We start from the raw sequence: 25,115 nt of genomic DNA on the forward strand, positions 1-25,115 counted from the left end.
ATCCAATATTTAAACTGGATTTTAAGAAAAATATTAGTTCATTTTGAATTTGATGGCAGCAACATTTTTATTTTATTTTTTTTAAGTTGGGACAGGTAGATGTTTACCACTGTGTAGCAGTAGCTGTGTCTGGAAATTGAGGAGATCAGTTGCTGGACTTTTGGAAGAGCAATTCTTTTCTGATATATTATTCTTTTTGCTTAACAGTAATTGATCTTTTTTTTGTCATATTTTTCATTTTATGATGCACTGAATGTGTTCAGCTGGTGAAAGGGCTGGACTGTAGGTAGGCCAGTTCAACACCTGAATATTCATTTACAGAGGCATGCCATTAGAATAGATGTAGCGGGTGGTTAACAATAATCTTACTGAAATATGGAAGCACTTCCTTGAAAAATACATTGTCTGTTTGGGAGCATATATTACTCTAAAACTCGCCTTTACCTCTTAGCATTGATGGTGCCTTTCCAGATATGCAAGCTGTCACTGTGGGTGCAGTGCACCCTCGTAGATGCCTGCTTAGTTGAACTTAAGCTGATTACAAGCCAGATGGTCCATCTCCTCTTTACTCCAGAGGGCTGTCATTTATTTTCAAAACTTTTCCTCTTTGCCTTAGTCCTTTTAAATGAGCTTTGACCCAGAGAAGATGATGGTATTTCTGAATCATATATATTCACATATGGCTTCTTTGCATGACACAACTTTAATCTCCATTTGTGGATGGCACAGTGAACTGTATTCACAAACAATGACTTCTGGAAGTGATCCTGAGCCCATGTGTTTTGACTTTTGCTGCCATGATGCCAGGTCTCACTTGGAAATGAGATCTGAATCTCAATGAGATTTTGCCTGGATGAATAAGGAATGAATAATTTTAAAAACAGTGGTTTCCATGATAGAACCATGTCTGTTTTTATTGCAGTGTTGTAGTGTTCAGAGATCACAGTCATCCAATACAGATTTTTTCCTTATTCCTTGCATACTGAGATTTCTCTTGATTCCCAGAATCTTTTGGTAATATTATGTACTCTAGATAATGAGATATTCAATCTTAACAATATCTTCATAATATCTTATGTGGCTGTAGCTGAGGAGGTAGAGCAGGTCATATATTAATTGGAAGGCTGATGAACCATCAGCCTTTGGGCAATCCTGAGTTGCTTGCTGATGCATCCATTGGAGTATGAATGTGTAAGAATGTTAGAGAATAAGCAATTATGTAGAAAAAACACTTCTTTTTGAGAATGGGTGAATGATATGGGCTCAAAATGTGGTCATAAATATTTTGTACTTGTAAATCAGTTTTGTACTTGTAAATCAGGATTTGTATGTGTAAAAAGAATTTGTGCATGCATAAAAAAGATTTATATGTATAAAAAAGATTTGTGTGTGTGTAAAAAAGATTTGTATGTGTAAAAAGAATTTGTGCGTACGTAAAAAAGATTTGTATGTGTAAAAAGAATTTGTGCGTGCGTAAAAAAGATTTGTATGTGTAAAAAGAATTTGTGCGTGCGTAAAAAAGATTTGTATGTGTAAAAAAGATTTGTGTGTGGACTTAGCCAAAAAAAACCCTGCAAGTTACAAGTACGAACTTTGACCCTATTTTTCTTCCTGTCATCTGATTGGTCAATGTCATGTCAATCACAAATGTAACAATCCAATCAGAGAACAGATGGGTTTGGCTGTCGGAGGGGCACTTTTTTGAACTGCAGGTCCTTGAAGGGAATAAATGCCCTTTTACATGCCAACCCAGCAGTCTGTGGTCGTCCGAGTTTGGTGATTTTTGTGTCACAGGTCTACGTGCTTAATACAGGGACTTCCACACTTCCACAGCGCTGCGGACCGCGGGGGGGGGGGGGCAGTGTTTTGGAAATGACAGTCTTCATTACAAAGCTTTCTTCGTTATGAATTAGCATACATGTTTTTATTGAACATTTGAAGAACTAGCAAAAAAACCAGAAACTGTTGTAGAGGACATAAAGTCAGAGATAGAAACGACAAGGAGCAGGTGCATCTAGTACAGGTAGAGCTGCTGCAAAAACCCACAGAGCTCAGCAGCCAGCGCAACAAATTCTGGATCCTTTGCTTTTAGTTAGCAGTTAGCATTAGCAGCACATCCTGCGTCTGATGTGAAAGGACCTTTATGCTGCGTACTGTGACTCACAGCAATGGTCCCGGGTCAGCCCTGACTTTGTGTTAAACTAATCCTAAAGTAATAATGGTATTTCTAACCACTGACATACCACAACTTTATCCTTTCAACAGCTGCTGAAAGTAAGGGGACCTAGCTGCTATCGGATATTTATATAGAGATCCTCCAGCTTCAAACTGTATTACCCTTCAAGGACCTGCAGTTCAAAAAAGTGCCCCTCCGACAGCCAAACCCATCTGTTCTCTGATTGGATTGTTACATTTGTGATTGACATGACATTAACCAATCAGATGACAGGAAGAAAAATAGGGTCAAAATTCGTACTTGTAACTTGCAGGGTTTTTTTTGGCTAAGTCCACACACAAATGGTAAATGGCCTGTATTTATATAGCGCTTTACTAGTCCCTAAGGACCCCAAAGCACTTTACATATCCAGACATCCACCCATTCACACACACGTGATGGCAAGCTACATTGTAGCTACAGCCACCCTGGGGCGCACTGACAGAGGCGAGGCTGCCGAACACTGGCGCCACCGGGCCCTCTGACCACCACCAGTAGGCAACGGGTGAAGTGTCTTGCCCAAGGACACAACGACCGAGACTGTCCAAGCCGGGGCTCGAACCAGCAACCTTCCGATTACAAGGCGAACTCCCAACTCTTGAGCCACGATCGCCACACAAATCTTTTTTACACATACAAATCTTTTTTACGCACGCACAAATTCTTTTTACAAATACAAATCCTGATTTACAAGTACAAAACTGATTTACAAGTACAAAATATTTATGACCACATTTTGAGCCCATAGAATGAGGCTAGTTGTATAAAGGCTTTGAGTGCTCAAACAGAGTAAAAAAAAAAAAAAAAAGCACTGTATGAGAACCAGTCCACTTATCATCCAATTATGTTGAGGAACATTATTCTGAAATTGTTCCACAATTTGTGGATTTTTTCAGATTGGTGAACCTCTTCATTCTTTAATTCAAAAAACTCTCTAACATACATTTATTTATTTCCAATCAAATTACTGAACTGTTGCCAATGAACATAATTAGTTGCAAAATGTTCCAGCTGTCGTTGCTCCCATCCCAACTTTTTTGAGATATGTTGCTGCCACTCTTCAAATATATATGTTTGCTGAATATATATGTATGTATGCTGTATTGTGAATAAAAATTATTTTTATAAGTTTTGTAATTTTATTGTCTAACTCAAATTCATTTTTTTTTCCAGTAATATGTGGTGAGCCCCCTGCACAAACACACATGTAAAAAATGTAACAATTTAACAAAAATAAATTGGATCAGACTGAAACATTTTATTTGTGCAGCCTGTCTGCAACTCTACATTGACATCTTTATCTTTCTGTGTTCCTATCTGCCTGAAAAATTTTAAAATCTTATTACTTCTACAATTATACAAATAACTGCTATATTGCCAAAAATGGTAAATGGACTGGCTCTTATATAGCACTTTTCTACTCTTCTGAGCACTCAAATCGCTTTACACAACTTGTGGATTCACACAAGCACATTTTCTTTCTTTGATGGATACATCGGAGAGTAATTTGGGGTTAGTATCTTGCCCAAGGATATTTGGCATGCAGACTAGGGGAAGCCAGGAATCGAACCACCAACCTTTCAATCAGCAGATGACCTGCTCTACCGCCTGACCTACAGCCACCCAACAATGGCAAGTGGTGGAGGAATTTTTCAAGCCATTCTTTTAGGAAAAAGAAGCAATAAAACACTAGAAAAATCCTCACTACACATATAACTGTATTATTGGAAGATTGTGCAGTTATCAAAATTAAAAAATAATTATTCTGTTGAAAAAATCTTCCCCATCATCATAAATTGATCAATATGCATAGTAAACGGACTGATTCTTATATAGCACTTTTCCAGTCTACTACAGCACTCAAAGCACTTTATACAACATGCCTTAATCACTTACATTCATAGAAGCACTTTTCTTCTATGCTTAAGTCATCTCTATATACATATAAATTCATACTCCGATACACAGATCACAGAGCAACTTGGGGTTCAGTATCTTGCCCAGGGACACTTTGGTATGCAGACTGGAGTATCCAAGGATCAAACCAAGTAGTAGATGACCTGAGCCCAATTCCTTGTTTGTGGACACATTATCAGTAAAACTGATTATGATGACCTCTACCTCCTGAGCTACAGCCACTCATGCACATGTTTAAGGCTGAGCTCATTTTACATATTTTATATTCTACTTAATGTTCAGCATCATATTTCACAATATGTTGGTAGTGGCTTTGCTGTGAGGAGAAGAGTTCAGAAACACAGGCCTACATCTTTGTTTACATTTTTTTAAACCTATATTAAAATATTTTAAAAGAGGAGCTGAATTAAAAAGCCTAAACAGTGTGGGGGATTAAAATATTCATGCAAATGTACAATTGAGTGTTGGCAAAACATCTGCCATCCCATCGCCACCATGATCAACTTTCCTTGCTAATTTACTGAAAAACTTATGAACACCTTTTTCATTCTCTATCTTCTATACATCACACATGTTGGACAAGGTTACAAAAAGAAAAATCATCTGTTATGATGTAAATGTTATTATAAATCACAGAAACTTGTCTACTTCCTAATACTAGCTGTATTTCCACACAATGCACAGGTTGTAACTGATCTCAGGGCAGTGAAAGAGAGCCAGTGGCAGTTTATCTTGGACACTGGTCTTCCAATAGCGTGAAAGACCAGGGGATATGCACAATATGCATGTGCAAACCACCAGAAAGATGCTGGCCTCTCCACTTGACCAGCTCCATTGTTAATGGGAAATGGACAGGCCCTCTGAGACAGAGGCATATGTATATGTTTGCCTCAAAGACTAAATTTAACTGGATTAAACCTCTTTCTTATGGTCACTTAGTTTGGCCTGTTTTAGGTAGACAGTGCACTACACCAGCAACAAAAGGAGTACAAAATAGTACAAGTACAAAATAATAACTGTGATGCCCAATTAGCTATTAATGTTTTCCCCAACTTTAGAGTATTACTCAGATTCATACTGTTGTTGTTAGGTTAAGGCTGTGTGCAGGCAGGAATGGTGGACCCATAGTGCAGACACTCGGAGGCAAAAAGGTGAACTCAAAACAGCTTTAATGCTGAACTCAAAAAAGGTAACAAAACTGGGACTCAAAATAAACTCAGGCAAGCAGACAGAACACACAGCATAGCAAACGGTAGATCACGACAATGACAAACTGAAACACAGGGCTTAAATACATAGAGGGAGCAATCAGGGAATGGGCAACGGGAGGGAAACACAGCTGGGGCAAATCAGGACTAACGAGACAAGGAAGCAAAACCAGATATATTAACATAAGACATGGACCTTCAAAATAAAACAGGAAACATAACACAGACACAGACTCACAGGCAGGCACTACAGCAGAGGGAACAGAGACATGGGACCAGGGCAGACAGACACTGACTGGACACGGGGATATAGCAACTAAGGATACACAGAAACGCGAACTAGACAAGGGGATACAGCTGACAGGGGAGACAGAGCAACTAGAGAAGACAGAGACATAAACCATAAGACAGAACTCAAAGAAACCAAAGACTAGAAATTATAAATAATATAATAAACCCAAAAACCCTGGGTCAACGACCCAGGCATCCTAACAGTTGTCTGTTGTTTAAGTCCTTATCGTATGAGCTTTCATAAGTTTTCATTACTGACAGTCTGGTTGCTACTTTCTTTTTATTTTCCGGCTCATTCCTTCAAATTTTCCACACACAATTACTTTTCCTTCATTCATCAGCACACTCGGTTTAGGCAGGGACATGTTAATCTATCAACCTGAAATGAATCTGTATTGCTCTGTTTGCTGTGAATACTTTATGCATTACATGGGCTTAGCTAACACTGCTTAGTGTTAGCTATGCTCCTTGCCTAAAATGGTATTTGTGCTTAACTTAACATGTCACACTTTTGCTAATTCCGTTGCACTGTTCCCCTGTAATTTAAGGGTTGATTTTAAGATTATAGTTTTGACTTTGAGAACACTAAGATGGTCTGAAAGTGAAAACCTTTAGAATACTTTTAGTGTTAAGATAAACACTAAATAAACACACTTTCTTTGCAAACTCCTTTGATAAACACTGTCTTACATCAATTGACATTTACCTCCATACATGCCCAGCAGGACCCCATGGTCATGTGATCATGTGTCATACAAGGGGAGAGCTTTTGTTGCAGTTGCCCCAAGAATTTGCTATTCTCCCACTTAGTTAGTGTGAGATCTCCTTCCATCCTTTCTGCTGCTGAAATTCCCATAACTGACCTCTTTCTCCTTTCATTTAACCTCACTCTCTGCTGCTTTTCAACCAAGCCAAGCCATCTCATCTCATTCCGCAACATCAAGAACACTGATAAGGACATTTTCACTACCAGATAATATTCAGGTTCCGGACTGATATTCTACTCCTAATGATTTGCTGTTATATTATAATAATTGTTTAATAATTGTTGTTTGATTCTCTGGACCCACTATGTTTCCTTCCTGTTTCTCCGAGCATCGAAGGCCAAAGCTTGGCAATTAGAGCATACATTAGATAAAAGAAATCTGGTTTAACTGTTGATGAAGAAATCTATAAATGTCATGTACTCCAGTATAAAGATTCCACCAACCAGGCTAAACAAAGCTTTTACTCAGGTATTATCAGCTCTTATGAGGGTAACACCAAGATCCTGTTTTCACTTCTCAACAAACTTCTTCAACACCCTGACGCTTTATGATCACACTTCTATTTATCTGAAACCTGTAACTCCTTGATGCTGTTCTTCACTACAAAAATCAGTGTTGGAAAGGTTACCTTTGAAATGTATTCCACTACAGATTACAGAATATATGCCCCAAAATGTAGTTTGTAACATATTCCGTTAAGTTACTCAGTCTGATTAATGTATTCTGAATACTTTGGATTACTTACTATATTTTCATGCTTTTTACAACTACATGAATGTACCAATGCTGTGTGATTTATTACTATTACTGTGTGCAATGTGTGGAATTACCAAAATTAGAGAGGGGATAGCCTAACATATGAAACAGGAAAAGCGCACCATGTAATTGATTTATTTCAACAAAGTAACTGTAATCTAATTATCACCTTTTTAAATGGTAACTGTAATGGAATACAGTTACTCATATTTTGTATTTTTATTTTAATGCCGGTACATCTGTTCCATTACTCCCCAACACTGATAAAAATTAATAACAATTACCAGCAACTCAGTTCGAATGTTGTGTCTATCCCTTCTTCAGAGCCTTTTCTCCATTTTGAGCCTCCTAATAAAGCTGATATTTCTGAATTAATATGTAAATCAAAGCCCATTGTGCCTACAGGATGTGAAATCTTGCCTCTTCCACTCATCTCTTCTATCATTCACTCTTCACTCACCACTGGTATTATTCCTCCTTTATTCAAGATTGCTTCAGTCACTCATATACTGAAAAACAACTTTAACAACCTCCACCTGATTTCTAATTTACCCTTCATCTCTAAAATACTTGAAAAAATTGTTGCAGCTCAACTTCATTCACACATGATTAATGATAGTATCTATGAGAGATTTAAATCTGGCTTCTGCTCATGTCACAGTACAGAAACCACTTTACTTAAAGGTTACTAATGATCTTTTACATGTAATTGACTCTGGTAGTCTCAATATTCTTGTCCTTTTGGATCTGAGTTCAGCCTTTGATAATATGTCTCACTCTATTCATCTAAGCAGACTTAACTGTCTTGGCGTCTCTGACATATCCCTAGCCTGGTTCCAATCATTTCTCCTTGACCGCTCCCAGTTTATTCAACTTAAATCATTCCGCTCTCGTCTATTCCCAGTCACTTCTGGTGTACCCCAAGGTTCAGTCTTAGGCCCTCTTTTCTTAATAATATACCTCTTGGTACCATTTTCCCTAAATTTTAGCTTTAGTTACTTACTGTTTTGCTGATGACACCCAGTTATATCTCTCCTGCAGGCCTGATTCCTCCCTCCTAACTTCTTCTCTTACAGAATGATTATCCCAATTAAAATCCTGGTTCAGCTCTAATTTTCTTAAACTCAGTGAGAATAAAAGGGAAATCCTTCTTATTGGCACTAAATCCAACCTACTGAAGACAAATCACTTTTACTCATCTCACTATTTATTGAAAACTCCACAGTTTTCCCTTCATCTCAGGTTAAGAGCCTTGGTGTCATCCTAGACAGCTCACTGTCCTATAAATCTCATATCAATGATCTCACCCGTTCTGTCTATTTCCATCTGTACAACATTAACAGATTATGTCTTTCTCTTTCCACCCAGTCTGCGTCAGTTGTTGTTCATAGTCATGTTACCTCCCGCACTGACTATTGTAATTCTCTCTTGCATGGTCTCCCCCAAAAATCCCTCCATAAGCTTCAACTGGTTCAAAAAGCTGCTGTCCGCATTATTACCAGAACCCCCTCCTACCAGCACATCACTTCAGGAACTTCACTGGCTCCCTGTGAAATTGCAAATAGTATACACGCTTCTTCTGCTCACCTTCAAGGCCCTTCATAACCTTGCTCCTCCTTACCTTTCTAACCTGTTAAACACTGCCTCTTCAGCCCGCTCACTTCGATCCTCTTCTTCTATCCAACTTGCTGTGCCTTCTTTTCTCTCCAGTACCATGGGAAGCAGAGCTTTCAGTTGCACTGCTCCCAGGCTGTGGGACTCTACCCCCAGATATAAGAAACACTGGCTCTCTCCCCCAGTTTAAATCTCAACTCAAAACCTGTTCTGTTCAAATCTGCATATTAGCTATGAACTTATAGTAAATTAACTTAACTTGCTTTTTTCTTTTTATTTTATTGTTAAGTCTGGGTGGGTGTCTTGAAAGGTGCTTTTAAATAAAATTTATAATTTCTTATTATTATTATCTGTGAACTCAATAGTCTCTTTTTTAAAGAGACTAAAGACCTACATTTTTAATTTGATTTTAGGTAACTTTGTGTATTTTATATTTTTTAGTATTTTTGATGTGAAGCACATATTTATCTTGAAAGGTCCTAATAAACTTTCATGTCATTTCAATGCACTGTTTTACTGATGCTATCAAGAAAATGTTTTACTATATTGTGGCTTTGAAAATTATAAGTGTCCAAGAACATTTTAGTGTAGGATTTTTTATTTTTTCAGGTTTTTCCCCTAAATTAAAAAATAAGTAGATATCTTTGACATGAATGATGCTAAAGCATGTATTGTTTTAAGTTGCTCAAATAAATCAGACAGCAGTTTAATTACAGTTGTAATCCTCTTAAAGAAAATGTCCTGAGGATGTTTTGTTTCCAATAGCTAGTGTCTGACTTTTTTACACTCAAGGAATGACCACTGACTCATGTTTATCTAAATGTTACTTTATTGTAGCTAAATTGAGGTAATGAGCATAATAAAATTAGTTAGCCTTGTTGCTATTGAGAACAGTAACTTTTGAATCTGTTTTCAAAAAGCAACATAACATTTTGACAAGTAACTGTAATGATCACTACCAGGTAAAATATGATGTTAAAAATGTGGACAAGCACATGATGCTGTTTATGTCCGCAAGTTTTCAATTAACTAAATTGCAGTCTTTTGGCTTAATGTAATTTCACAAGCTGAGCCAAATTATAACAAATATTGTAAGGTAGAGACCCTACAGTAATACAGTGGAATGTATCATGGACATCTCCTAGGTGAGGTTTGTTAAACGTGAATAGGGAGAAGGCTCTAGGACAGACCCAAGACATGCTGGAGAGATTATATCTATCAGCGGGTATAAATAAACTCCAGGACCCAGACAAGCTGTGGAAAATGGATCGATGGATGGATATGATTTTTTTCTTTTTTAATGAAATGAAAAGTAACACTGAATGTCCTTGTATTTGTATGGTCAATCACTATGCATGAATATAACTGGAATAACGGCAGCTGAAAAAGAAAATAAACAAGCATTTTACCATGACTTAATGGAGAAAGGTTAATCCTTGACCCATGTTTCTATCCTCAGAAGCTCAACTTGCAACTTCTGTATGTTGCAAAATACAACCTACAATTGGGGGTACAGATAGGTAATCCAAAATATCCCTTGTATCTAAATATGACAGTATCTTTCACAGAATAGTGGATGTATTTTTAAAAAAAAACTGATGCAAATCTTGCATCTTTGCTGTTTATACTGTTGATATTTTGTTATTTGCCATTTTTTCATCAAGTTGTAAAAGTTTTTATGTCCTTTATAAAAGTACTAAAACATACTTTCACAACACAGATTTTACTAGACTTGCTTTGTTGGGATAAATAACATGACAACACAGGATGCAACCTTGCTGGAAAAAATAATCAATCAATCAACTACAATTTAATTTAATATAAAATCATATTTGAAGATGTTAATAATATTTTAACATAATATAATATTTTTTTATTATAATATGAATATTATATTAAAATATTTTATTAATGGCATGCTTGTGAAAGGCTTGTTAAACAAAGGGGAAAATGTCCTCCAAAGTGTTTATGACGTGATGATTTGTGATGAAGTTTCTTGAGAAGATTGCATTCAGGTCATCCACTTGGTTTAAGAAAGGAAATATGGCATAGATATTTCATAAGCAACAAATAACACCTCATGTTATAATATGAATTGTCATCTAATCTAATTTGTTTGAGGTTTCTTGAAAGTTAAAACTAATGTCCAGGGATAAACTTGTAATATGTTTTTCTTTCTTTCTCTTTCTTTCTGCCTGCCAGATGCAATGTGGACAGCAAAGTCTCACGAGTGGCATGGCTCAATCGCACCACTATTTTATTTGCAGGGAGTGAAAAGTGGTCTCTGGATCCTCGTGTCATCTTGTTGGAAAACACAGCAGTTACAGAGTACAGCATCAAAATCCAAAATGTTGATGTCCATGATGAAGGGCCCTATGTATGCTCTATACTCACGAACAAGAAACCACAATCCACGAAAGTGCACCTCATTGTTCAAGGTAAGATGCAGCTACTGCTGCCAGTTCTGTCAGGAACTAGATTTAGCTCCAACAAATATCAAAAGTGTCATACAGGATCAGGGCTAATTGTTTCTTGTGTTTTTGTATTGTCTAGGAAGAATTATTTAATTATTTCTATTTTTTTATTTTCCTTGGGAAAAGTATTGCAGGGTCTTTGAAAAATAATTCACATGATCTTCAAAAACAGTAGTTTAACTTCATGATAGCCACTTCCTTGAAATCATAAATTAACAGTGCGTGTTTTCAGACTGCATAATTCAATATGATATCTCAATATATCTTAACTGATGCAGGGAAGCATCAGGTCATGGTTTTAATCAAAGAATGGACAAGCATATTCTTTCACAGACATGGAAGCACAACTCCAAGTTGTACTTTCCTATGGATTTTATCTTTGTTATAACTTTGAATTTGCCACCTCCAAATCATTTCTTTTCTTAATCAAGCTCATCAGAGAACCAATTTTAGGCTCTCTCCATGCTTTAAAGAGGTTGAGGTGATGGATTTGTGTGGCACCGCCCCTGTCTGATCATACCACTTCATAATTAATGTCTCTTACTTGCCATGTGACCACCAAGAGCCGTTGCTACTTGGTGGGTTGGATAAAGCAAGCAATACAAGCACTTACAAGCACTGTCCCGTTGAAAATTGCCTGAGACGAGCCTCTCTGTTGTACAGGAGATGCTGACATTCCTGGGACTGGAGCAAATTATTCCATGAGAACTTCCCAGTTTGTGTAGCTTTGCTCTCTGGTCCAGAATGTAGTGAATTTTATTCCTAGCTTGGCTTGGACCTTCATCCCAGTTTTCTTTAGTTAGGTCCAACACCCGCTGTGGCTTCTGGCCGAACAATAACTCAGGTCGAACAACTTTGTGTTGACACTGAGCACAGCACAGGCATCACAAGTTTTACCATTTGTGAACGCATCCTCACACAAGTCCCAACAAGTTATTTAACCCCTACAAAACTGTTCCCAGAATTAAAGGATGTGTCAGGCAGGAACTACTTGCAGCCTTGATTCTATCCGTTTTGCCCCTATCTAATTTCTAGCAGCCCTATAAGATATTTGTCTATGTCCCCATGTACACCTAACCTCCACTCACTCTGTCTCCAACAATGTCCAAAGCCAAACCATGTCCTGTAACAGCCCAAGTCCACTATAGCCTGTTGTATACCTCCTTGGCACCTTTCCGGTACACTGTACATCCCTCCTGGTCCAGGGGAGGGTTTCAGAGAGCTTGCAACATGGAACAGCTGATCCTGAGCAGTGAGCCCTCACAGTGGATGTATCCTGCCCACACCTCCAGCACTCCTTCCCTGATGCTTGTGTGACTCCCAACAGATGGGCCACAGTATTCGTTGCCACTGGGACTGGGAGAAACAGCAGAGGAGAAGGGGTTAGTTGGAGAAAGAGGACATTGGCACAGAAGCCTCCTCCTTGGGGCTGGGTCATAGCAGCCCTACTGGCTACCTCGCCAAGCTGCAAGATGGTCCTCTCCAAGGGTCACCACTGTCTCCAAGCTGGCAGTGTCGGTGGCAGTAGACCCAGAGCGTCAACACCAGGGCCAGGTGGAGACCAGATTTTGGTTTGGTGCTTTGGTTGATCCTGTAGCTGGTCCGACTGTTGGCGACGCACCACTGCCTGCTCCATGTGCATGATGGCCAGGTCCATCACCATTTGGGCCAAAGCCTCTAAGGGCTGCACCAGTCAGTGATCTATCATTTGCAGCACTTATGTTTTCAAAAGCATGCTCATGTGCTTTTGAACAGAATGTGTCAGGATGCATTCCAGACTTCCCTTGCTGTCTCAATTCTTGTCCATGCACTTTATCTGTGTTGCTGTAAATTGTCACTATATAAATGTATCAGAAATGAAATGGACTCCTGTCAGCTAAGAACAGGAGAATCAGTCTATAGTTCTCAAAGGCTTACAAAGATTTGGATCATAGAAGACAAACATTGTCTGGTCTGATGAGTCTTGATTTCTGCATCAACCTTTCAATTGAAGAGTTAGAACTTGGTGTAATCAATATGAAGAGATTAATCCATCCAGCCTTGTATCCCCGCATCAGTATTGTTGGTGACCTTGTCCATCCATGTTAACTTGTGAATTCTGAGGCTGGTGACTCAGATAAATTTATCCTCAGCAGCAGAGGTGACTCTTGATCGTTCTTTCCTGGGGCGGTCCTCATGTAAGCCAGTTTTGTCGTAGCGTTTTATGGTTTTTGCAACTGCACTTGGGAACACATTCAAAGTTTTAGCAATTTTCCAGACTGACTGACCCTCAGCGCTTAAAGTAATGATGGACTGTCATTTCTCTTTACATAGTTTATTGGTTCTTGCCATAAAATGAATTCCAACAGCTGTGTGCCAACCTGACTTCTGCACAACACAAAGGGTGTTCTGGTGAAATGTACAGCATTTCACAGATAAAAATCACAAAGTGCTTCACAATAAGATCAGACATACAAGTTAAAATTAATTAAAAGCCCGTTTGTATAAAAATGTCTTCAGCTGCTTTTTAAAGGAGTCAGTAGAGTCTAGACAGCGTAAAGACAACGGCAGGGAGTTCCACAGCCTAGGTGCCAGTGCCTGAAAAGCCCGATCCCCACGTGTTTTAAACCTAGTACGTGGGACCACCAGTAGCCTCTGACCTGAAGACCTAAGTGCTCGGGATGAAGCATGAGGTTTCAACAGGTCAGAGATATACTGGGGAGCTTCACCGTGCAGAGCTCTAAAAGTTACAACTAAAATTTTAAAATGAACCCTAAAATTTACTGGCAACCAATGAAGAGAAGCCAAAACTGGAGTAATGTGAGACCTCTTGTTTGTACCAGTTAAAAGTCTTGCCGCTGCATTCTGTACAGACTGAAGGCGATCCAGAGCTGATTTGTTGAGACACGTAAAAAGACCGTTACAATAATCCAAACGAGAAGAGATAAAAGCATGAATAATCAGCTCAAGTTCTGTCTTTGACACCAGTAGTCTGAGTTTAGAAATGTTTCTTAAATGATAAAAACAGTTCCGGACAAGTTGTTTAGAGTGTTTCTCAAGAGACATTGAACTGTCAAATATAACACCTAAGTTTCTGAGACTCGACTGAAATGAAGGGTCTAAAAACTGATATGCTGCTGAATTTCTGAGAGCATGTGATCAGGTGCAATAATCAAGGTTTCTGTTTTATCTGCATTTAACTGGAGGAAATTGTCATTTAACCATTGTTTGATTTCTGACAGACAATTATTTAAACAAGACAATTTATAAAACTCAGAAGCTTTGAAAGAACAGTATAATTGAATGTCATCAGCATAGAGATGATAAGAAATATTACTGTAACGTTTGATAATTTGGCCTAGAGGGAGTATATACAGCAAAAGAGAATAGGACCTAAAACAGATCCTTGAGGTACCCCAGAAGGCAGAACTGACGTTTCAGACAACACATGATTGATACAGACAGTAAAGGATCTCTCAGACAGATACGACATAAACCATTTTAAAACAACACCAGTAATCCCGAACAAGTCCTTCAGCCTATTTATCATGATGCTGTGATCAACAGTATCAAAAGCAGAGCTGAGATCCAGCAGAACCAGAACGGTGTACTCTCCAGAGTCTGCTGCCATCAAAATGTCACTAGATACTTTAAGCAAAGCGGTTTCAGTGGAGTGCAATTTGCGGAAACCAGACTGGAAAATGTCCAGAACATTGTTCTTCTCCAAAAAGTTGTTAAGTTGTACTGCAACTGTTTTTTCTAAGATCTTTGACACCAATGGTAATTTTGATATTGGCCTGTAACTGCTTGGAAGAGATGGGTCCAAATTTGGTTTCTTTAATATTGGTTCAACAATAGCTTGTTTAAAATAGCTGGGAACTGAGCCAGTATAAAGAGAAGTATTAATTATTTCCAGAATACAGGGGCCAATAGAGTCAAACACACTAATGAAAAATGATGGAGGAAGTACATCAAGGTGGCTTGAAGTCAGTTTCATCTGACCAAGCAGAGCACTGATGTCCTGTAAGGTAACAGGAGTAAAAGAGGACCAGGTGTCAGAGGTAAGCAACGTGTCAGTGTGATACTGAGAGGATGATGGAGAAATATTAGACCTGATAGCAGCGACCTTATTAACAAAATAGTTTAAAAAGTCATTACAATCAGATCTAGTATAGACTGGTACATGAGGAACATCAGGAGAGACAATTATTTTAATTTAATTAATTATTTTCCAATATGTATGTGGTGTTTTAAGATTTAAATGGTTTGGCACCTCCTCCATTGCTTAATTTTTTTATATTTTCGCCCCAGAGAATCTATCAAAGCAACAAGGATATCTTCAACTAAAGACTGTAACCTTTCCATCACTCTTCTTTTGGGGAATCAGCCTTCACTGCTGTCTGCTGAAAGACTCACAGATTGTAGATATGGATGTGGGTTATTTTTTTTAATTTTATAGGTCTTTACTTGATCCTTTTTCTCCATTTTACCTTCTTCTGGCTGATAAAAAAAAGTGCTTAAAGCACCTGACTTCAGTTCAGTTTCAGTTTCAGTTTTATTTGTCATATGCACAGGGTTAGCACAGGGTCAACATTGCACAGGGTCAACATTGCAATCAAATGTATTTGACGAGCAGCAGACAGTCACTCAGCAGTATAGTAAGTAAAAAATAGTAAGAGCAAAAATATAGTACACACTTGTGAATAGATAAAGGGAATCTTAAATAGGAATGTAACCGTTGACATGTAATTTGGTGGGGGGGAAATGGGATATTGCACATGAGATAAAGTGGCAGGAGTGAGCAGCAATACAAACTGAACAGTACAAAATTTTGAGTGGCAGTTAGTACAGTATTGCACGGAGTAAGGTTTTATTTGTTTAAATACTAATAAGAATGAAGTGACCAGTGCAGAGTGTACAATGTACTTCTGAAACTGTAGGACAGCTTCTGAGTGCATCCTGTGGAGTGTGGTGTGTGTGTTTAAGTGTTGTGGTTGAGGTGTCCTATGGCTTCATGGTAAAAACTGTTTTTAAGTCTTGTAGTCCGAGCAGATAGACTCCTGGAACGTCTGCCAGATGATAGCAAGGAGAACAGCTGATGTGCTGGGTGGTCCTTGATGATGCTGTGTGCTTTGCAGAGGCACCGTTGAAGATAGATGTCCTGAATGGCAGGAAGCCTCATGCCAGTGATGTGCTCTGCTGCCTTCGCCACCCTCTGTAGTGATTTCCAGCTGCAGGCAGGGCAGCTTCCGTACCAAACTGTAATGCAGCTCGTCAGCAAGCTCTCAATCGCACATCTGTAGAAATTTGAGGTGCTGTTAGTGTTCATGCCAAACTTCCTCAGCCCCCTCAGGAAGTAGAGTCGCTGGCGAGCTTTCCTGATAGCAGTGTCTGTGTGAAGGGTCCAGGAGAAATCCTTGGTGATGTTGACTCCTAGGAATTTGAAGTTGCTGACCCTTTCGACCTTGACACCATTGATGTGGATGGGCTGGTGTTCCCTGACTGGTCGTTTCCAGTAGTCCACTATCATTTCTCTAGTTTTGCTGATGTTGAGAGACAGGTTATTTTCCAGGCACCACTTGTACAGTGCCATCACCTCCTCTCTATAGGCCGTCTCATCGTTGTCTGCGATGAGGCCTATGATGGTTGTGTCATCTGCAAACTTGATAATGGTGTTGGACTTTTGTTTAGCAATGCAGTCGTGTGTGAACAGGGAATAAAGGAGGGGGCTAAGCACACAACCCTGTGGCGTTCCTGTGTTTAGGATGAGTGATGAGGAGGTGTGACTTAGCAGACCATTTTTCAGTAAGCATGTGTGTAATTTTTTTTTCTTTTTTTTAATAGTTTTTGAAACAGGGTTGAGGTCATTTGTTAGGCATTACTGGAATCTATGTATAGACAAATGTTTGGGATTTTATGATAAACCTGTTAACCCAGGAGGTGCGTAGTATTCATCCAGAAAGAGCTGCATTATAGCAAAGTATTCCACTGTACAAACCCAAATATATGTGTAACTATTTGGACAAGAACGCAGTTTTTGTAATTTTGCACCACCCCAATGTATTTTAAATTTAAGAAATCGATTATTATAAAAAAATATAATTACTCTTGAGTCTTCAAAAATGGCAAACTATATATAAAAATTGCTCTAATCCCTAAACAGTTGAGGCAAAGTTTTATTAAATTTATTGAAATGAACCAAGCAAGAGTGGGCGGGTAGCTGGTTAGCTGGCTGGCTCCCACCCATGACTTCACAATAGACTTAAATTATCTTAGCAATATGATCAATGTAAGTCAAGCACTGTTTGTTCCCTGTTTCTTTTGTACTCAGGAGACAACTGCACCAGAATATTTCTGTATTTCACTGCCGGCAGTTAACTGTACTTACACCATATTGTTGCCAAGAAAGTTTAGTTTTTTCGTGTGTGTGTGTGTGTGTGTGTGTGTGTGTGTGTGTGTTGGGGGGTGGGTGTGGGGGGGTTTACTTGCCGGAAACTTCTACTTGTCCACATCATTAGCGCTGCTCTGTATCCACAGTGTTACTCCCGCTCAGCTCAGAGGTCATCTAGTGAAGCTGGTCGTTTAAATTAACGTGGATACAAGATAGCTGACAGACAACTGCTAGACATTCATTCAGTATATTTTATGTAGTCTTTGTGTTGCTTTATTGATACTGCCCCAACAGTAATGCATGTCCCTGGTCTTTTTCAGGGTTTGTTTATATATTTCTAAGAAGAAAAACCCCTGCTAAATACTACCATCCTTAATTAAGTGTTTTAAATAACAAAGTTTGTGGTGGAAAAAAGATTAAGTGACTGGGAAGATATGATACAGTACATGTTGTTTCTAGCTAACTGTAAAATCTATTTCTCAGCGCTCACATATTGTGAATTTGAATCTGCTTCAGATGAGGTTCCATTCTTGAGTGTCCACTGGATACAAAAACTATTGCTTTTGCAATTCAACAAAATACACTGTCACAGAACTTCTATGAAAGATGGAAAAAGAGAGACCTAGACCCTAGTGTAATAATTCTTCCAGTGGTTGTTAAGCAAATTTTTCTGTGACTGTCATGCATAATATTGGTTGTGTGAGTATTATAGCAAAACTGATAATGTTGACTTTAATCTAAGCAAGTATGCATTTTATTGGTTATGCAGTGAAACACCTTACATACTTATTCCAACACCCAATGAGATGAAATGCCAAGTTAACACTTACTAAACTTTGTTAAGAGTTGTGTGTTGTTTTCTAGGAAGGGACACAAACTGAAGTTACACCCTGAAGTTACAGATGAGTGAATACAGTAGATACTGTTCCCTTTATGACAAAGAATCACCAGGAAATCCACAAGAGGTTTTAGAGAAGTTTTTAGGCCCCATGGGTACTCCTTTCTGTAGCACCTCCAGAATGGAGATTGGTGGTGAACCTGTACAAAGGAAAGGATGCTGGAGGTTAACATCAATCAGCTATGTGACCTTGTCAGCTAATACCCTCAGGAATATAGGGCATCTGCTTCCACAGTGACTGCACACAGGAGGTGGACAGACTGCAGTTAAATTGCAAGAAAGAATAGCATCTTGAAGTGCTTTGTAATGTGTAGTGTAGCAGGAAAGGATTCTAAATTAACATCAAGTGGTTGTTAAACTATGGTCCCAACTTTAAGGACCTCACTTCTGTTTGTTTGATGAGCAAATAGTCTTGCCACTTCCCTGTTATTGACTGCAGCATCCTTTTTCAGTGTAATTGCATGTGTTTGAACACTTAGAAACAACACCACAAAGTGGCAAGGAGGTCCTACTTTGGCCAAAGTGGTTGTTGACCAGAACATCTTCATTTTCATAATACCAAAGCCATCATAAGAGTAATCAAAAGTTACCAAAGCACCACAACATTTCAATATGTACCTGGTATTCAAATTTTCCTTTTCACCCCTTGAGACGGGGGGCCAGACAGTAAGACACCCTACCTGAACTTTATGTATCCAGTAGCATAGCTCCAGCCACAGAAAGGTGGCAAACCAAGGACTTTTAGACTACTACATCTATGACCTGATTCCACATGAATATCAATGGATAAATTAAAATTATTACAATTTTAAGAGACTCTGGTTTCTCTGACACCAGTAGAGGACAAAACTTTGTCACTGAAATGATCAGGGCTTTAAATAACTTGTTGAAAGCCCCTTGAAATGTCAGTTGTATTGGTCAACAGTCTTAAAAAAATGTTTTCTTTTCCCTGTTTTTTCTTACCTAAGCTGCCCTGTACTTCCCTTGGCACATAGCGGGTTGAAACTCTCGGCACAGCAAGTGCACATAGCTTGCTCTCTATGCATTCCATTTGTGTCTTTGGCTCATCCATCAGGTTATCTTGGCTTTCATGATAAAAACAGAGCAGGCCTCTAGAGGACCTAGTGTGTTGCCTGTAGTTATAGATTTTTCACAACTCTAGTTTGGCTGTATGAACCATTTTATGCCGTTCAAGTCAGCTTTTCTTTGATGCCATGCTACAAGGGTTTGCTGAAACAGGCATTCCCTGGGTCAGATCTCTCAGGTCCCTCTGGTGTCAAAAAGTTTAGCTATTCATAGAATACTCTGTCTAGCTGCAACTCACTACACGAAGATGCTTGTAAAATAGAAAAAAGAAAAGACCAAATGAGAAATTAACAACACTAATGCGTTGCTACTCTGTCCAAATGCTGCAAATTTTTGAATATCTGCCTTTCAAATCAGTTCCAGACAGTACCACTAATTGACCATTGTGGTTACACTCTCAGCCATGTTAGAGTCCTAATGTATTCAACCCTTAGGCTGAGGTGCCATGCCTGAAGCATGGCCTGACAACTTTTGTTTTAAAAGTTTTCCTCCTGGGTTATTTGTCTAAATCTAGATAACTGCAGGCTGTATTAGAGCAATAAAATAAGATTTTCATATAGTCATAAACACTGCTGTTGAAAACAGTTATAGCTCTAAAATGTATTACTTCAGATGTTTATGGATCAAATGTTTGTTGTTGTTTAATCTCTTCTCAAATCAGTTAAATCTAAAGACACTGAAGGTACCTTTTTTATGGAAAGTGTGGGATTTCAGAGTATTAAATTTAAATTTATGCTCAAGATATAAATACGAAATATGAATATCTTGCATATAATGTATCCTTAGTGTAAAGTAATTTTGTGATAGATGAATCGGTCCAAAGACACATCAGCTGACGTATTTAATGGGTCCGGTGATTCTGGTTATGATATGTGCAAAACCCAGACTTGCTCTTCCCTTAACAGTTATAATAATACATGGGTCAGTGTTAAACATTTAAATGCAAAGGCGATGAAAAGCTCTAGCTGCAGATATATAATTATTCATTATTCAGAACATTCCATAAAACAGTTATTTTCCTCTCACAGGCACTGGTCTGATCTCTGCTGCGTACTTGATGAGCCATTTTCATCACACTCTGTGACTGGCACAGCTTGTTTAAAAAGACATACACATAGATCAGATATTATGGCTTGCTGGGAGGAACACAGTGAATTGCCTCATTCCTCTGATCAGTATTCAACTTCATCCAACCTTTTTGCTCACAGCCTGCTTCACCTGTGAGAACACAAACAGCAAGTGCGCCTGGATAGCACTCATATTGTTGTTGCAAAGAAAACATGAACTTGGATATAAATCTGTGTCCATGAAGTGTAATACACCCATGTAATGTTTTTAGTATTTATTATTTTTTAAATGGAAAAAAATATATAAATAATAATGCCAGACTGAGTGTTGTAATTTTTCAGAGTCAGAAATAAGACTGATTATGTGTTTTTGATATATTTTGCAACTTCACAACAACATTCAGGTAAAGACCCAACAATGATAGAGGGAGAACACCAATGATCTAATGTTACCCTGTGAGCAAGCACTTGGCAATGATGGGGAAAAAGAAATTTTAAATCGGAGGAGACCTCACGCAAAATCTGGCCCAAGGAGGGAACAAGAAGATGTAAAAGAGAAAGACAGAGAGAACTCAACAGAAGAGAGAGAAGACAAAGTTAAGGACATGAAGTAGTGGCACATAAAAACATATGGGTGTGACAAAGTGATTGAGCAGTTAAAACACTTTCATATTCACCATTTTTCTAATAAATGTACATTTTAAACACCACAGTATATTATTTTTAATGCATATGATTTGCTAGGAATGGGATGCTTAACATTTCAATACCTTCCCAAGATCTCCAAACGTAGATGTTTCAAAACACCCAGGTCATGTGACCATGGTTGATTTAGTTTTGGTGTGTTTCACTCCAGTTTGAACAGGTGGCTGCTCCTTCTGGGCAGGTGAGGCACCAGGATTCCCAGTCTGGATGCAACAGCAATTTGTGCTGAACTTTGTAATTATAGAAAAGTGTATAAAGTGTATATAATGTATAAAAGAAAAAAATACTCACTGTCACATTAATATTTTTGCTGTGTACTGTGAAAACTGATGTAGACTATCCACTCACTTAAAAACTAAAATCCAAAGTGTATTTAAATAAATATTGACTTATTTCAATGACTGCTGTCCAATGTTCCCTCTAATTTTTCATGTGTCTGAGCGAACACACAAACTCCCTGAGCAGTCCCTCGCCTAGTGCACCCCAGGGCAGCTGTGGCTACAATGTAGCTTGCCATTGCCAGTGTGTGAATGTGTGTGTGAATGGGTGAATGACTGAATGTAGTGTAAAGCGCTTTGGGGTCCTTAGGGACTGAGTAAAGCGCTATACAAATGCAGGCCATTTACCATTTACCATTTGAACCACTGTGAGCGACATTAGACGTGTGCACTGTGGTCACGCCAGCGTCGAATCCATCCAAGTTACATGGTTTATTAAAATAATCAAATTACAGCATTTACATTTATGTTAGACTACTTTTAATTAGCTGCTTTACAATGAAAACTTAAAAAAAATCTTGTTCATGACCTGTGTAGTATGTTAACACTATTGGAAGTAAAAATAACTTGAACTCCAATTTTGAAAACACAACATTCTTTTCTTTCTTTTTTTTTTTTATAAAGCTCTGACTTGTATTATGAGTATGAGTGTGTGGTCTGGGAGAGAGTCCTGTAACTCTCTGTCTGCAAAATACAGTATATAATGACCAATGTTGGGCAATTATTTATATAGTTACTTCTTCAAAAAAGTAACTGAGTTTTGCAAACAACAAAGTGTTTTGCAGCTGTTTACCTAAAAATGCAGCCAAGGCGTTTTTTTTAAATAAACATTTCAAACTATTTACAGAACAATCAGCTGTTCTGCGTCAAATTTGATGCCACACAAATTATTTGTGCCACTCCAAAAAATAATTTCTGTCCACTATGAGATAAAGGAGAACAACAGCCTGATATCTGCAGGCTTGACAGCAGGAGGTGTATCACTCCTGTAACACCTGTAACATTCAGCAGCCGCCTCATTGTTCTGACACACACAACAAAACTATTGACTACACTACACACTAACTACACAAGATTTGAGCTAAACGTTGCAAATCTCTCACATCTCAAAACACCGCCGTCACTCCTAAAACTTCTTCCCGTTTCTTAACAACTAAATGCCATGTTTTGATTGGTCGACATGGTACATTTTTCGACCAATAGGAAAGGGTGGGGTGTTTTGGTTTCGTCTTTGCTCACAAGCGGAGAGTGTTTTCGAGCGTTTTCCTTATAAAACGCCGTTTTTACCGTTTCTCCCCGTAGTAAATATAAATAACGATAGTATTCAGGAAGAAAACCAAACATTGCATATATTTTTTTATCATAACTCTGGTTTTACGTGGCCTATCAACACAATTTAAAAGCTGATATAAAGTCTACACTTTTTCTGTCAATTGTTCCGTCTCTCCTGCTCACATCTCCAGTGGTTGAACACGTTGTCATTAACATGGCTTCACTCCACATCAGCCACGCCGCTTTGCTAGCTAAAAGACCGGTGTCGGCACATATTTACTTTAATTTCAATTCAGGTTAGAATTCTTTTTGTGTGCGCAACACAGATTTTCTCTGCGCAGAGACCTTGCCAACAGTGCGCAATTGCGCACGTGCGCAGCTTAGAGGAAACATTACTGCTGTCATACAGATGATAGAAAGGGAGAAAGAAAGTGAGCTCTAGTGACTGATATCAGCAAAGGGAGAGTGGTACTGCGCTGTACATTCATTTAATTATCTCAATAGAAACCACATGTGCTTTCAAAAAGAAAAAGAAAACAGCCAAAATTTTCAGCTCTAACTCTCACTATTTAATTTTTTCTACTTTCAACAAAACTGTATTAGATAGATAAGTAACTTCGTCTGGGGAAAAATGTGTAAAAGCCTAAATGAAATATTCAAACATTTATGAGCGAGATAACGACAGCAATAGTGTTTAAAGTATCTAAACGCCTTTAGATACATGTCCAATTTTGCATTCGGTAAAAGCTGCTGTGATGTTGCTTTGAACATTTAGTGTTTCACAAAGCCTCATTTTGCCCATCACTGATTTTCCATTGCTAAGGTAACATTGCTTCACCTACTATACCAGGTTTCTTTGTGTTGTTATTATTAGGAATGTGACACTCTATAGTAACGTTTCAACACTTTGTCAAGCTCCCGAAGCACTGGGATTGTGTTTTGAAACACTGCTCCAAAGTGCAGTTCAAAATGTTCTAAATGAGGTACCTACTGCTTCTATGCAGGCAAGGCACCAGGATTCACATTATGGATAGAACAGAGTAATTTGGGTTCAACCTTGTAACTACTGAATTGATATTTTTGATTCTACTGCTTTAATTTATTACAAGCAGCCACATGTACATGTATAAAAGAAAACAATACCCTATTTCTCATTATTTTTTCTGTGAAACTCTGTCTATTCTCTAGTTGTTTCTACTTTTAATAGAAAATGTATTTGCTGCATCATTTGACTTCCTCCCTTACTGTGATCCTAATGTAATCCTAATTTTAAAATGCATCAATGTGTCAATGTGCATGAAATGTGCTGTTGCAATTGGTCAGAATAGTAGCACTTTCTATTACAGCTCAGTAGTAAAGGGGTAATAGTAGGATAAGAAGCAGGAAACAAGAACATACTAATGGGGTAATTTGGGGTTATAGTTATTAACATTAATTTACCAAATTAATAGCAACTTATTATCCAAGTAATATCATGGTAAGAGCAGTGTTTACAGTTGAGTAATATTACCCTGAAATTTATGTAACAGGATAATAAGAGCCCAAGAACTGGGGGTTATAACATGGAAATACAGGTAAAGTGATAATATTAGGGTAACATTAGAGTAATATTAGGTTTCTGCTCCCTGAGATATTTACTGACCACGCGGTCGGTTGGGGCCATCTTCCTGATGTATTCATTGATGTTCGTTGTCTCATCCTGGACCGTGGTACTGACACTCGTTAGTCCCCAGCCCCCTTCCTTCCGCTTAGCATACAGCCTCGGGGTGCTGGACTTGTGGTAAAAACCCTCCATGCATGGTCAGGAGCTTCCAGGTCTTGATGTCAGTGGCTTCTATCTCCTCCTTTGGACAGCTTATTATCCCAGCAGGGTACCTGATCATGGATAGGAGTTGATAGCCCAAATCTTGTTCTTACTGTTCAGCTGACTCCCTGTTGCCTTCTGGTAATTCGATCCCCTCAGTTTTGACTACTTTCCCTCTCTTTGTTACCATCCGACTACACTTCTCCAGTCTGAATGACATTTCGTGTCATTGCTGTATATCCTGGTGGTGTGGATCAGTCAATCGATGTCTCATTCACTCTTGGTATACACCTCCATGTACAGGAGGTGGCTGACAACTGCTCCATTCCATAGTCAGTATCCGTAGCCATTCTTGTTAATGATCTCACTGAGGGGGTTCAGGCCTATGCAGAA

The 25,115-nt window shown here is 38.5% G+C and overlaps 1 protein-coding gene across 1 annotated transcript in view; it reads left to right on the forward strand.

Moving 5' to 3' along the window:
• Window positions 1-25,115, forward strand: part of opcml (opioid binding protein/cell adhesion molecule-like) — a 221,210-nt gene that overhangs the window by 94,072 nt on the left and 102,023 nt on the right. The window contains exon 2 of the mRNA XM_031740840.2: window positions 10,971-11,206. Within this exon, the coding sequence (XP_031596700.1) occupies window positions 10,971-11,206 (236 nt within the window). The remainder of the gene's footprint in view (window positions 1-10,970; window positions 11,207-25,115) is intronic.

Source organism: Oreochromis aureus, linkage group 10 (genome assembly GCF_013358895.1).
Source record: "Oreochromis aureus strain Israel breed Guangdong linkage group 10, ZZ_aureus, whole genome shotgun sequence".
NCBI classification, from domain to species: domain Eukaryota; kingdom Metazoa; phylum Chordata; class Actinopteri; order Cichliformes; family Cichlidae; genus Oreochromis; species Oreochromis aureus.